Source organism: Chaetura pelagica, unplaced genomic scaffold (assembly GCF_000747805.2).
Source record: "Chaetura pelagica isolate M959 unplaced genomic scaffold, ChaPel_1.0 scaffold551, whole genome shotgun sequence".
NCBI classification, from domain to species: Eukaryota; Metazoa; Chordata; class Aves; order Apodiformes; family Apodidae; genus Chaetura; species Chaetura pelagica.
Window position 1 is genome coordinate 1,109,235 of NW_009952067.1, and position 14,465 is coordinate 1,123,699.

Here is a 14,465-nt window from a genome sequence, read left to right on the forward strand (position 1 = left end):
AGGCTGAGAATCTGAAACACGAAAGTGCTTGTACTCGTGATTCTGCTACTGCAATGTGCTTGTCCAGTTCAGTCATCTGTGCGCCTTGGAAACCTTCAACAAGGTTGAGAACTTGTGTCTTTGTATGCACGCACTTAGAGCAACTGTTGGAAGGACTGGAGTGCTGCTGGCACACTCAGGCTGCCCAGCTGGGAGCATGCAACAGGGAGGGAAAGGGCACAAGATCCTTAGTCGTGCAGCAGTCCTTTTCATCTTCCCTTTGCCCCAGTAGATTCAGCCTTCTGTTTTGTAAGCAAGTGCTGTAAAGAGCTGAGCTTTTGTACAACAAGAAAATCTTTAGGAAAGTAAATGCATTTTTTTCAGGGAAAATATGCCAGGTCTAGTCCTAGAAAGTATCCACACAGCAGAAACATCAATTCATATATTATCTCACTGGGTAATTTGTTTCTATTTCCAACTCCATTCCCAGTGCAAGTCAGCATGCATACTGCTTCATGCATACATCCAGATTGGCACCTTCGAAGATGAGAGGATGGGAGAACAAATAGGATGCCATAAATACCTGATACAAAGTTAAGCTTCTTCCAGCGTGCAAAGCTTCCTTTTTTAACTCCTTTTTTTTTTTTTTTTTTTTTTAAATTGAGGTTAAAATCATTATTGGGTTTAAGGTCTTATGGGTATCTGTCAAATTTGGCACGTATGCATGTAAAGTCTCTGTCAGTTCTGGATGAAAGAAAACCTGCTTGATAAATTTCTCTTGAAGTTAAAAAATTCAAGCCATTATAATGCTACAGAGCTCTGAATCTTCGCAATGGGTTTTGTTACTATTAAAAAAGAAGCTAATGAACATCCTTAATTGAAGTTGCTTACCTGTGCATGGACTAGAGGAGATTTCTAAAAATTACCAAATTAAAAAAAAAAATTAAAAAAAAAATCAGTTCCTTCCAGGAATATGCTAAAATCTGAATTATTTTTTTGTGTTCATAGGGTAGTACACAGGACACAGGAATATAACTTGACACCATGGAGCCAAGATGGAGAAGAATCCTGATAACATTTTTGGCAGCTCATGTACTACTTGTGATAAATGCCTTTGAGAAAGAGGATGTCCCTAAAGAATGGATTCTTCTTCATGTTGTTCAGGGTCAGATTGGAGCAGGAAACTACAGCTATTTGAGACTAAACCACGAGGGAAAGATAGTCCTTCAGATGCGGAGTTTAAAAGGCGATGCAGACTTGTACGTCTCTGATATGACTCTTCACCCCAGCTTTGATGAATACGAGTTACAGTCTGTAACTTGTGGCCAAGATGTTGTCCACGTACCTGCGCACTTCCGCCGCCCGGTGGGAATAGGGATTTACGGTCATCCCTCCCACCTGGAGAGCCAATTTGAAATGAAAGTATACTACGATCGGACAGTTGTGCAGTACCCGTTTGGTGAGGCTTCTTACAACCCTGAAGAGATGGAGGCAAAGCAGAAATACTCACAGTCTACAGAAGATGAATCTCAGGATGAGGAGTCTATTTTGTGGACTATACTTATTGGAATATTGAAATTAATACTTGAAATTCTTTTCTAAAACAAACCACACTGGACTAAGTCACACTTAAGCCTGTTAAAATTGAACATGAATTCTTTGCTATGATCTTTAATACTCTTTGTTATGTTTCCTCAAGAGGTATTTGGGTATTCCAGAAAAGAAGGGGAGGAAAAAGCCATATTTAATTTTATATTGTAAATCCTCTCCTACATGTAAAATGAGCGGCACAGTATTTCCAGTGTTCTTTAGACATCAGAGCTTGAAAATGAATCGGTATCTTATTTAATTCACTTTAAACAGGTGCTTACAAAAATCAACTCCAATTCAGTATTTTCTATTGTTTTTTATAAAGAAAAGTGAAATAATCTGCTGCACTTCAGTGCCCCCTCTCAGAGCATATTTGAAAATAAGATCTGCTTATTTTCTGAGCAAGTATCTCCTGTAAAACTAATTACCAATGTCTTTTGAGAGTTGAGGTGCCTAGGGTGAAGGAAGGAAAACCAGTCACCTGACGGGAGAGATGATCTATATTTTGACTGCTTGTGCTCTGCATCGAGTCAGCCATCTGTCAAGCATTGGTCTGTCTAGTCACTCATCACCTCTGTAAACCCATGACCTGGATCCAAGTGCATGTTACATTACTGTTACTGCAGGGAGAACAAGCCTTCAGCTGTTGTTACTTATCAATACAACACTTTAATTTCTCATTAAAAGCAATGCAGCATATAGATCTTGAACTTCAGAGGTGTTTTCTTACACCTCCCTTTATAGCTTTTTGTGATGGATGTTTTTAGTACATCTTTATGCATAAGTCATTAGCTTGAAAAGAAAATTTCTGCTGAAAAGAATACGCAGTGCATTTTAAGAAAGTCAGGTCATGCTAACTCTTCCTTGAAAGTTATTTTTTTTCAGGAGTATTTTTTGCTTTGGTGGTCTTTCCAAATAACCAGTTGCTATGCAAATAGTGTATATTTAAATTGCTCTGTACTCTTCACAGATCTTAGTGAGGAGTACACTGAGATAACTATAATTTTATACGAACAATGCACATATAATTTGAATTTAATTACTGAAAGCCTTTTTTAAAATGGGAATTTGGCTTGCCTATCTTGACATCTGACAGGACATGCTTAGTGACTAGTATAACAAAAAATAATGATGTAGCAAAAATTAAATGTTTATTTGGTAAAAAGAGAAAAAAAAAGTGGTATTGTTCCTCTTAGAGTGGTTGATTAAATAGCACCAAAGTATCACTTTAATAATTGTGCAGTTAAGTTTTGTACAGCAAGATTTATGGGGTTTTTAGCCCTCCTTGCTGTTTTTCCCCCTTCTTCCTCCTCTTCTGGGTACAGGAGAGTCTTTCTGACAACAATCACAAATCCAGCGACCTAAGAAAAGAAAGTTATCAATTATTGGGAAAACTACCTTTGCTACTCACTCATCTAGGTACACACCTTTCACCCTTTTAATAGGTGCTCATCTTTTTGCAGTGCTTCCCTTAGAGTAAACAACCAGTGTTTTTCCTTAAAACATTACCATCTTTTCTAAAGGTATAGAAAGCAGCATATAAAATTCACCCTCCTCTGCAAACTCATGACATGTAACAGCTAGCCACACTGATCTTTATGGACCTCAAGCAGTGCCAGCACTGCCTAAAGAGGTGGCTATTAGGAAAGGACTTGAAAAAATGTGCCTGAGTTTTATTTTCACATGAATGACCACAGTTTGAAGTTATGGGCAGTTGTTCAGAGCAGAAATGAGCGACAGTTGAGGAATGACAATCTTCTGCTGCAGGTATGGAGTCCCGTTCCCTGAACCAGTGTTACTTATTTCAGTGCAGTCAGGCAAGCACAGATTAAACTGCTGGCTGGGGTTCATCACCAGGCCTCGTACTAAAACTCATTTACTGAGGAAACAATAAAGGGTTGATCAAAGAGCAGAAGCATTTAACTGTTTGTATTACAACGGCTGGAATCGTAAAGGCTTTTTGATAATTTTACTGTTTTGTAGGCATATAATCTGTTCGGGTTCTGTTCTTAGGTCAGCCTGAAAGTGAAATCAGCCACTGAACCTGTACTACAGTGACAGCTAGCTCAGTGCTTCCCAAAATAGGAATATACAGTAGTTTTTGAAGTACTGTAATTACAGGGAATGTTGTTACTGCAGAGCTTGCATCCACTGAATACTTACCCGTGAACTTACTATGGATTTAGTATTACATGAAAAGCAACAGTAACTACCAGTTATTTATGTCTGAAGCTTTCTTTACACTGCCTTGAGTTGGCCAGGTGATGTGAGTAACCCGGTAATTTAAAGGTAGGGCTGCCTGACATCCAGGTACTTCACTTCCAGCTTTGATGTTTAATTAAAAAAATGGGAAGGAAGGGATTTTAAAAAGTGTTTACAAATACTAAATTCAGCATAATTTTACATTTAGAAACTCAATAGCACAAACACTTTATTAATGTGAAACCTATACTTCAGCAATATGCAGCAATACAGCCTCTTTACAGGTTTCTTTTATGAAAAGAAGGAATTATTCTCAGTATTCTGTGGATATAGGAAAAAAAACCAACCAACCCAACAAACAACAACCCTAGTTCTGAGAGAGTCTGTTCAGATTCTGTTGTAAAAGCCAATTGTATTTCCCATACAGGAATTGCCAGGTAAAACTGTATACAACCAAATATAAAGAAATAAAGCTTATTAAAAAAACTAGGTCCTAATAGTGTGAATGGTTTCCTGCACTGTTGCTTACTCCTACCCTTCACACTGGTTGTAAATTACTTCAAATGCAATGCATATATTAATTCTGACAGAGAAAGCCCAGGACACAGAGGAGGTGGGTAGAGAACAATTAACTATTCCTTTATTACCTGAAGGGATAGCGTCAAGCCCCACACAAAAAGTGTGATAACCTCGGTCACATACATCACAGAACATCATTTCTTCTTCATGGTGAGGCTGCCCACATATAATGCATGTTTTACACTCCATACATTGCCAAGGATAAGTCTTAATCATAGCAACAAGCTCCGGGGTCATATCAAGGCAAGAAGGGTGGCCTAGATTAAAACCAATATTATTACTTTTGTGTCTGAAATGAAACGTAAAGTTAGTTAGATTGTTTGCTTTTACAGACGCTGAAGCTTAGCTCACCTCCTGGTGAGATCCCACAGTGCACTGAATGTGCTAGTACATTAAATAGAGATGGAGTCTTAACAAAGGACAGAAAAGGCAATTGAACTGTTGGTAGACAACTGTAGTATGCTAAACACTTCCACAGAAAGATCTGTCAAACAAACTCCCTTAGGAATCTGCTTACTGTATGCAGATACTCACCACTGTTGTCACACTGGGAGCAATGTATAAGAGCTTCAGCTTTTCCTTTCTTGTTGGACTCCTTACCCTTCAGACAAATTCCACATATAGCATTTGGAATGACCTTTGGCTGGAAGGGTAGAAGAGGGCTATAAATTCATTCCGGAAGAATTTACAGATTTAACAGGAAATGTCATATATCTCCTTAACTCTTAAAAGTAATGAACTATCTGTTATGATGTGTGAACCTTAAAACGTAAGACAGTAACTGTCAAGCAGGAGCACTGAAAAAAAATCATAGATTAACTATATAAAATTTTGGATTTGCACATGTAGTGAGTTACATGTAAATCAAACTGGAGCAAAAGCTTGTATTCAATTCTTCCTATAAATTAATCAGCAAACATTCCCCTCAATGTAAATTAAATGTGACATAGACATAGCATAAAAAATGTCAGTATTTTTTCCGATATAGAATACTTCTTTATGGATCTGCAGATTTCCTCTTTATAATTAAATACAATTTCCCATTTGCATTACATTTGTCCTTAAATACAGAAAATTCATTTCAAAAGCAATAAATTTAATTTTTGTGTCTTTAGTTTCAAAATATCTGGTTAGCTATGCTGCACACAGCTGTTAAACCATTCTTGTATCCAGTCATAAAAGCTGTAAAAAAAACCAACACACACTCTTGCATATAACAACAGTTTTACATTCATCATCTTTCTGAGTGATCAACTGGAGTTCATTTGGGTCGATGAGATCCATTTAAAATGTAAGAGAAAAACAGCAGGCTGTTACAGTGGCATTTATGTATGTATTCTGTGTCCCAATCCAAGAGAGACACCGGAGGTTTATCTGGAGGAGAACCAAGAAAGCCATAAGGCATTATGAATTTCAGAAGTTATATTGTTGAGCTTTGACCTCTCCATAAGTAAATAAGTGAAAAATGTGGTTTAAAATTAATGCAGTACTCACTGATGTTAAATTGACTAGTAGGACAGTTCTAAAAAAAATGTTGCTACAAAGACACAGCTAGTAGAGGGAGTTGCCCAAAGTATATCTTGTTTCTACCAACTAACTGGCTTGTTAGTGAGCAAGGAGAGTTCTGGTCAAATACCAACCACATGGGGGAAGAATGAAGTTTCATTTTACATTTTGAAGGTGAAAACAAGAATATATATGTATGTGTACACATATGAAAACAATACTGATATCTTATGCAATACAACTTATCTTTAAGTGTGTATATTTCCCAGCCAGTTCTGCCTAGAATATAGCAAGATAAATAATATTTTAACTCCTTTTTATTCAGGATGCACTGCTTTATGTTTTCTGAAGTCTTCAGTTTGCTTTTAAAGTTAAAACATGGCTACAATCTGCTTTAGTTTGTCTAGTCTAAAAGAGTTCAGTTAAGAAAACAAAACACCATACCAGATGTTTATAGGTAACTTCCTTCAAAAGATGACAGAGGCATTCATATAGTCTTTTTTTTTTTCTTATTTATTTTTAAAAAAGCAGAGTCCACCTGTTTCATACATAAATATAATAAAACAATAAAAGAATTCTAACATTCACAAATGTCTCTACAAAATAATAAATATAATGGAAGCAAAACCACACAAACTCTTACTGTTGACTATACTATGTGTCCTACATATATACCTTTATACCCTTATCCTCCCAACAAAAGTGGCACATGCTTAAACCTTGTCAGTCTTGCAGCATTTACCCTTCCGTTGTTTAGACTACACTCTATTTTTTTTTTAAATTGTGTTTTTATCTATTTCTAAGCAAACCAAGCCTTTCTAGAATAGTAGATGCACTTTTCTAATCAGACTTCTAGTTTGTTATGGATTTGTATTTTACTGCCCTTAATACACAGCAGCAATCTCCCTTGTACTCCAGCAAAACTAAAGTGAGCTACTTTTCAGTCATTGTACCTGCATTAGGGTGTATGCTAACACTGATACACATAATTCTAAAGTTAAACACCAATACAGATGCATTTATTAACAATGCTTCCATCTATTCTTATTTCACTAAATTGTGTTCATGAGAAATCATGCATGTTGGGGGGGTGAGAATCACAGCCTATTAAAAAAAAAAGGCAAGACTGTTCACATTTCAAAATAGTTTTGAGTTCTATCACCATAAATGGCTTTCAGAAATGCTATGAAAAAAGTCTATCAGGTATAAGTGGGAAGTCACAATATCACATCTGATTAAATTTTGCTTTCTATGTCCTCATTGCAACAAGGAAGGGGGAGAAAAGGAATACAGGGTTAAAATGATGACTGCTTGCTCTGTGAGTATTCACTTCCATGGTGCTGTGCCGCCGCTCTCAGAGAAAGCGTTCCAACTACACCATTTTTATAAGGTCCTATTCTGAATGCAAAGCATTCCGTTTTCATATACAGTGACCCAAAACAGAAGTGTTGCAAAATAGTTTCTAAATGTATTTCAGTTTTATGTGCAAATAATCTCCTGTACTTTTAACAGTACCCTATGTGTGCAATTGTAGTAGCCAGTCCTGCAGCAACAAAGACTCACTACTTGTAACATGACAAAATGTTGAACACATGCTAACAGTTCTTTGTTAAGTAACTGACAATAAAAATGGCTCCATATAAAATACATTATTTTTTTTACTCAAAAATAACTCCATGGAAATGTGTGATTCCTGTAATACTCTTATAATGCGGCTACACATTTGCATGTTGATGCCATAGCAACTATCCTTCAATTTTAAGTACATATAACCAAAAGATTATTGTTCTACAAAAATAGTTAAATATTAGAGAACAATACAGAACAAAAGTATTACAAAAATTTAGAATTAACAGGGACAACATTTTAAGTCAGAGAAGCCTTCAGCTTAAAGTGCCTAACATTTAGGCACATATGGTATACCAGTATCTGGTAATTTTATAGACCAACAAACAAGAATCTTTCTGTCTTAGCAGTTAAAAACAGCTGATGTAATTTGGTCTACTGAAAGCATTTGAACGTTCCCCACAAACAAGAAAGCCAATGCTCTCACCCTCCCAAAACAACATCACCACCTCTGACTTACCAACAGCCTGATGGCTGATGGCCGCAGGGTATGCTGACATTACAAAGATGTGGCACTGTTTTCAGTAATACCTTATTACTAACACAATTGGTAATTTTGAGCCAATAAGTAATTGCCACGGGAATCCATTTTTGAAATGCAATGCTGTACATTACTGTTACTCTTCTACAATTAGAAGTTCATTTGCAGTGAGTTCTGCCCCATCAGTTTGCTTTCTATGCATTCAAAAGCCCATTAAACAGATTGGACTAGTCAAACACTCAGACATCTCACAACCAAGTCAAACTTCTGTAAACCAGTGGCACACAATCTCTCATGTCAAGTTAAAGAAAGCTAAAAAAATGTCAAGCTCCATCTTTGGATTTCATATTAATGGGAATATGCATTCTATATCTACAACAATTTGCAAAGTTTATATATAAAAAAAATATACATATGGTACCACAGTCTGAATCTCCATAGTTTGCATATTTCTTAGTAAGTTCCTGAAAAGAGAAAACACAAATGGAGCTTGCTATCTGTTATGAACTTGTACAGATACTGTATGTAGAGAAAATTCACCAAAGCTGTCCAATTCTTGCTGGAAATTAGCTTCTTAAGGTAAGTTATAGTTTATTTACTATTAACTTGGTAAATACAGATAGTAAATATATTTATGAATATAAAATGCAAGCCATCAATAGCTCAGTTTTTCTGAGACAGTTTCTCAGTATGTATGATCTTGTGACTGACAAAAAGGTTCCTTCTTCCTTAATCTCTCTCAACATGCATTTCCAATGGCTGAATGCTAAACTCTATCTCAATGTAGTGTTTCCCCTCTCTATGGGTCTATTCCTACTCCCACCTAAGTCAGTGGAAAATTCTCATTCCCTTCAGTTGAACATGTTTAGGCAATAATGTGCTCTAAAAGTGTTACACTATATTCAGCTGGTGTCAGTATGCAGAATAATAATACCTAAATAAGGCATGTCAATACCCATTCCTTCTGCAAAGTTTTTAATCTAAATCTTAGTCTTAAGTTTTGAAATTATTATACAGTAATACTGATGATTTGTGTCTTAGGTTTGGCAATCACTGCTTGACAGCTGAAATGTCCTCACCCATTTTTTAGCTTGGATAAAAGCATATTGCCCACAAACATTTCTACATAGCATGAACTACATAAAAAGCTATTTTCCGTATACTGTTAAGGTGGTTATGTAGTGTTGCCTATACAACTGTAGTAAGCTACTTGCCTTCCATCCTATACATTGTAACAGCTCAGGATAAAAGACTAATTAAAATTAATGTAGTAACAGCATGTTCAGCCACATAGCTGCACTTTACAGCACTGATCTCTTGGTATGCTGCCATACTAAACAGTAGGGGGAAAAATGGATACTGAATGCTAGTTTTGAACTGGGAAGTAATTTTGACTGCTAGTTTTAAGGCAGACACAAAGATGCAGAGTTCCAATGATAAATCCACAATGATTTCTGGTGTTACTGCCTGGGAATCCGAGAAGCTAACAGAAACAGAGGCCACTGTATAGCCAGGGTAAAGGAAAGCCCAACATGAAATAAAAGCAAAAAGGAAGTAAGGAAGCAAACGGATGGAGCACACAACAGGAGAGCAGCTAGTGAAGTACAGCAGGCAGAAGTTCCGTATTTTTGAAAAAACAAGTATTTCAGGGAGAGGCTGGTCAGGAAAGAAGTTCAGTCAGGGGCTTTTTTCTTCTACCTTGTACCCAGGAACTGATTTGGATAAAACAGAACGTTTGGAACCATCTTTTCTTGGAGTAGCACTTTTGTCTCTTGTTTTTTGTCTTCCCTGAAAAGAATCCTCCTGGTTGTCTGTGGCGCAATCACCTTCAGATACATTGCCAGACGAATTGTCCTATAATAAAAATACCATAGCTATATTTTTTATTTTTTTGGATAGACAAACAAGTCTTTCCTATGCCTTAGAGCCAACGACGGTAAAAGAAGGATATATCTTTCCTTCTGCAAAAGCATGGGGTACATCACAATCTAGAACATCTTTGCTCATAACCTTCATTATCTATTTTTTCTCATCCTAAGAGGTCAGCAGAAACAATAGCTGTCATGTTTTCCAGCTGGTTTTGATTCCAGTGTGGGGAGCAAAACTATGCCATTCTTTGAACTGTTTTCCTTCAAAATCAGCAAGAAATCTATTATATATAAATAATATATATAAATATAAATATATATATAAAATGTTGTTTACAAAGTACAGGGCAAGCAGAACAGTTAAAAGTGCCCTTGCCATGCATTTAAAAGGTACAACCAAAAAGCACTGCCTTGAATTAAACATATGAAGGTTTTTTCCTGCCACCCTCATCTACTGTTTTCACCAGGAGCAATCTGAATATTCCATTTGGATTGCAGCAGAAGAATGCCATAAAAGGCAAAACAGACTTCAACATTTAATACAAAACCAAACATCAGAATTCATGCTGCAGTTAAAGCTATTTTTTTTAAGGAATGGGAAGGCAAGAAAGAGGGGAAGAGGTTCAAAGAGGGCGAGAGATCAATGTAAGCATAATTAAGAGCAGCAGCACAAGGTTTTTTCTCAGAGAAGTATTAATGAAGGCCTCCAAACAGCTCCAGAGGCAGGCAATATGATTAATCATATTTATTACAATAAAAACCAAAAGGCCAATTAACAATGGTGCCCTCCAGTAAAAGGCACCCTGTACAAGCACAGTGCTAATCAGCCTATGCCTCAGAGCCTAAAATCAACACAGCTAAAAAAAAAACCACAAAAACAAACCCAAAACCAGACACAGGACAAAGGGAGGAGTAAGTATAACACAAAAGCAAAGCAAACTGTAGCAACAAGAAATTGTATGTTTCACCATTATTTTAGAAGAAAGGCTCTTAAGGAAAGGCCCATTAAAACTACAAAAGGGGAAAAATGCTACCTGACTCCAACACCGGGAGGGTGAAAGAGTAAAAAGCATGAAAGATATTGTAGGACTCACCAGGGAGATCTGATGAACAGCAGGTAGTCCAAAACTCAGGAAAAGAGGCCTGACAATTGCCCACCTTCCTGTTCGTCAGATATTTTTCCTGAGGAATACACCCCAATGACTAGCAAAGAACTCCTGCTTCTACAGCCAAATCCAGTTCATAGGAATCTTATTTCAAATTTGCCCTACTCTTTTCCAACACAACCCTTCTGCATTCTGTCACCAAAAAGACTTCTGACCTTCTGTGGAAAATAAAAGGATAGTCTGCTCGGTATGATTACTTTTATTTACCACTAAGGGGAACTGAAGTCAGTGAAAAAGTGAACTGGGAAGAAATATTTAAAGACCAACTGCAAAAAAAAAAAATAGAGTATGATTACACCAAAGTTTGGAGTTGATATTTAGGATGCTAAGTTTATATGATTTTAAAATTAAGTAGAAAGGCTGCATAAACAGCTATGCCTTCTTAGCCTACAAGCTGACCACTTTCTCTATTCTTCAGCTACAAGTATCTTACAAATAATCTAACAAAATAAATGTTTATTTGGCAAAATTTAGCATTATATACACCCACCATCTAACATGTTCATCAACTGAACTAGAAACCTTTACATGTATTTGTGATTTTACATTCCATTTCTCTTAAAATTAGGGTTAAACTTCTGGGAAGTGGTTGGCACCAACATACTAACCACATCAATACAGCAACAGTTCATTTGTATTCAGACAGCTCATCTGAAGCTCAGATGCTCTTGAGCACTTAAAACACTACAAGGTAGTGAAAAGGTACATGAAAGTTTCCATTAACTTCCAGTTACAGTTAGTTTTGTGTTTGCATAGAGAGAACATAAATATCTTTAAAAGGATGTACTGTGAAGCAAAAAAAAATAGTGCTTTTTGCTGTGTCTTTAAATCGTAATAAAGTAACTGTTTCTGTATTGAGGACTTCTTGCTTCTACCTGACAAGAAGAAAACGTTATCACAAAATCAGTATCTTTACTGACAGATTCTGTGGGACTTAAGTAGTAAAACATACTGTGACCTGAAACACAGAGTCCATTCCCCTAAAACACTAGTAATTTCTCCTTGTGCAAAAAGGCCATAACAAAAAGCTGAGTTGAGAAGATTCTTCAATATTTCTTAAAAAAAGAAGGAAGAAAAGGCCTGAAATTTCAAGTATTTGTTTGATTAACTTTAAAAATAGATCAAAATGGAAAGCTGGACAGCCATGTTACAAAGTAAAGTACTAAAAAAAAAGGGAGTACTTCATAGTTTATGATTCTCCTACATTTTGCAAATGTTAAAGATTCTACTAAGACATTACTGAAATTAACATAAGTGAAGGGAATGCATATTTTTTTAAGAATACTTTTAATGTGTCTCACCGAATTGCCTTTGGTTTTCCGTTTTTCATCCCCTCGCCCTTCCTCGGCATCATCGGAATCTCCATCACTGTCTAAGGCAGGCAGCTCCGGATCCAAAGGAGGTTCGTAAAGGGCAGTGTTTAATGGCAAGTAACGAAGTTCATCTGGAGAGTATCTGGAGAGGATAAATAAATAAAGACAATTTAGGTACATTTTATGCATAAATGTTAAGTCACATAGCATAAAAGGACTTCAAAGAGAAAGAGTAAAAAAAGCTCCCTTTTTCAGGAGAGCACATAAAAACTTGCAGTTCTGAAAACACAGGAAACATACTAATTTCTTTTCACTAACATGATACCATCTACTGCTTCTTTTCTTTGTATAGCAAATATTTGTGAAACACAGGAAGAGTGTATTTGCAGTGTTCCAAATGTACATAAAAGGTCACTCAACCCCTACAAATTTTAAATCAATCCATGTTACTATGCCCAGACTACACATTTTGTTAAGTACATGCACAACAATTCTAACCCAGGGCACATAAACAAGTAGAGTCCAAAGCAAAATAAGTAAAAAACAGTCATGAGATACTAGATACTGAATGAGAACAAAAAATGCGTATAAAAATATAATTTCAGAAGAATATGAAAATCTAATCACATTGCTTACAGCTAGATACAGCTTAACATGTAAATACTAAGGTTATTATTAAGTATAAGATATTATTTTGACATATATTTTGAAAGGTTGTTTTTAAAGCTTGTGTTTCATTAAGAAGGATAGTTTCACTTGCAGCTTGTAAGTGCAAAATAAACAAATTATCTAGTGTATTTATTTCAATTAATTAAATAAAATGGAAGTCCTTAAAGAATATCCTGTAACATGCAAATTTGGGGTGGTCTGTATGCTCACACACTGAGCAAGGCATATGCAGATAAATATCTACTCTAAAGAAAACCCTGCACATACAAGACGAGCATATCTCTCCTGTACAGATGTTAAGACTTAGGCAACAATTTGAAATCAGTATATATTTGTCAAATGGGAGCATGTCACCAGGTAAAGACTTAAATCTGTGTAGACAGTCAAGTGCACATTTTTAATGAAATATAAATATCCAGTTAGCAATACCTTTCCCTCTTAGTTTCAAACCCAACATTAAACTTAGCCCACATGACCTATCAATTTTTTTTAACTAAAAATTTAATTTAAAAAGGACAATAAGACTGTCACATGGAAAACGTGATCAGAAGCAAGCACTGCAACATTTTGGTGCAGCAACATTATTCTCAGCATACATGCAGAGGCAGACCATAACTAAACACATGAGGGTGGCAGGATTCTAAGCAGGTGTTTCCTGTCACCATAGTAAATACCTGTGCAGGCCAAATCTCAGGCACTGCAATGCATCAGCAGAGACAGTGCACTTGCAGCCAGCACTATTTTGCTGACAAAAGCTGTCACGCTATATGCATCTACTAGACTAGTAAATATCCCAAGCACAAAATTAATTAAAAACTTTACAGTAAATATATTGAAACGCTTTCCGTCTGCTAGATGTAGAGAAAATAGGTCAGTGCATCAGAATCAGCAGTTAGGATGCTTTTAAAATACCTTTTGTAGTACTCCTGGAACTGGCCGGGTATGAGAGCCACTGGATAAGGACTAACTTTTGTTCTCTCTGTAGGCAAGATTTTGTATTTTCCTTGAGGCACCTGGATAATCTGTATTGTTTAATACAAAACAATTACATTTTTGTTTCACGTATAAATTTTTGAGCCTTCCTCACCACCTACCGCCCACAAATATTTTTCAGTTAGCCTGTTTTATTGAGTTGGAACCCGAGTTCTCACATGGGAAATCCAATTAATTAAAAAGGTAAAAGATCCAACTCACAAAACAGTATTATGGATTAAGTCCAATCACTAAATATCTAATTAACTGAATGAATATTAGACTACTTCTAATAGTATATAATGTAAAATTATTTAAAAATTAAAATCTAATAATTGAAACAGCAAAAATAAACTTTTGTGACTGTCAGCTTTAGAATGAATTATCATATAGGTCCATATTGGTAAAGGGTAGCAAAAACACATCCATCTAATTCTGAAACCAGACTGTACTATAAAAAAACCCATTTGTAATAAAAATATTTGGAAAGAGGCTTACACAGCAGCTCTCTTTC

At 36.0% G+C, this 14,465-nt stretch overlaps 2 protein-coding genes across 2 annotated transcripts in view; one reads left to right on the forward strand and one right to left on the reverse strand.

Annotated features, from left to right (window-relative positions):
* The first annotated feature begins 1,023 nt into the window (after positions 1-1,023).
* Positions 1,024-1,668, forward strand: LOC104395625 (chromosome unknown open reading frame, human C6orf120). Its single transcript, XM_010005344.1, has one exon. The coding sequence runs from the start codon at positions 1,024-1,026 to the stop codon at positions 1,579-1,581; it is 558 nt and encodes a 185-aa protein (XP_010003646.1). The 3' UTR covers positions 1,582-1,668.
* Positions 1,669-2,844: 1,176 nt separating this feature from the next.
* The window catches only part of PHF10 (PHD finger protein 10), a 15,900-nt gene continuing 4,279 nt past the window's right edge, over positions 2,845-14,465 (reverse strand). Inside the window, exons 6-11 of the mRNA XM_010005357.1 lie at positions 13,892-14,001; positions 12,299-12,452; positions 9,662-9,817; positions 4,885-4,993; positions 4,419-4,607; positions 2,845-2,930 (exon numbers count right to left, since the gene is read on the reverse strand). Of these exons, the coding sequence (XP_010003659.1) occupies positions 2,845-2,930; positions 4,419-4,607; positions 4,885-4,993; positions 9,662-9,817; positions 12,299-12,452; positions 13,892-14,001 (804 nt within the window). The remainder of the gene's footprint in view (positions 2,931-4,418; positions 4,608-4,884; positions 4,994-9,661; positions 9,818-12,298; positions 12,453-13,891; positions 14,002-14,465) is intronic.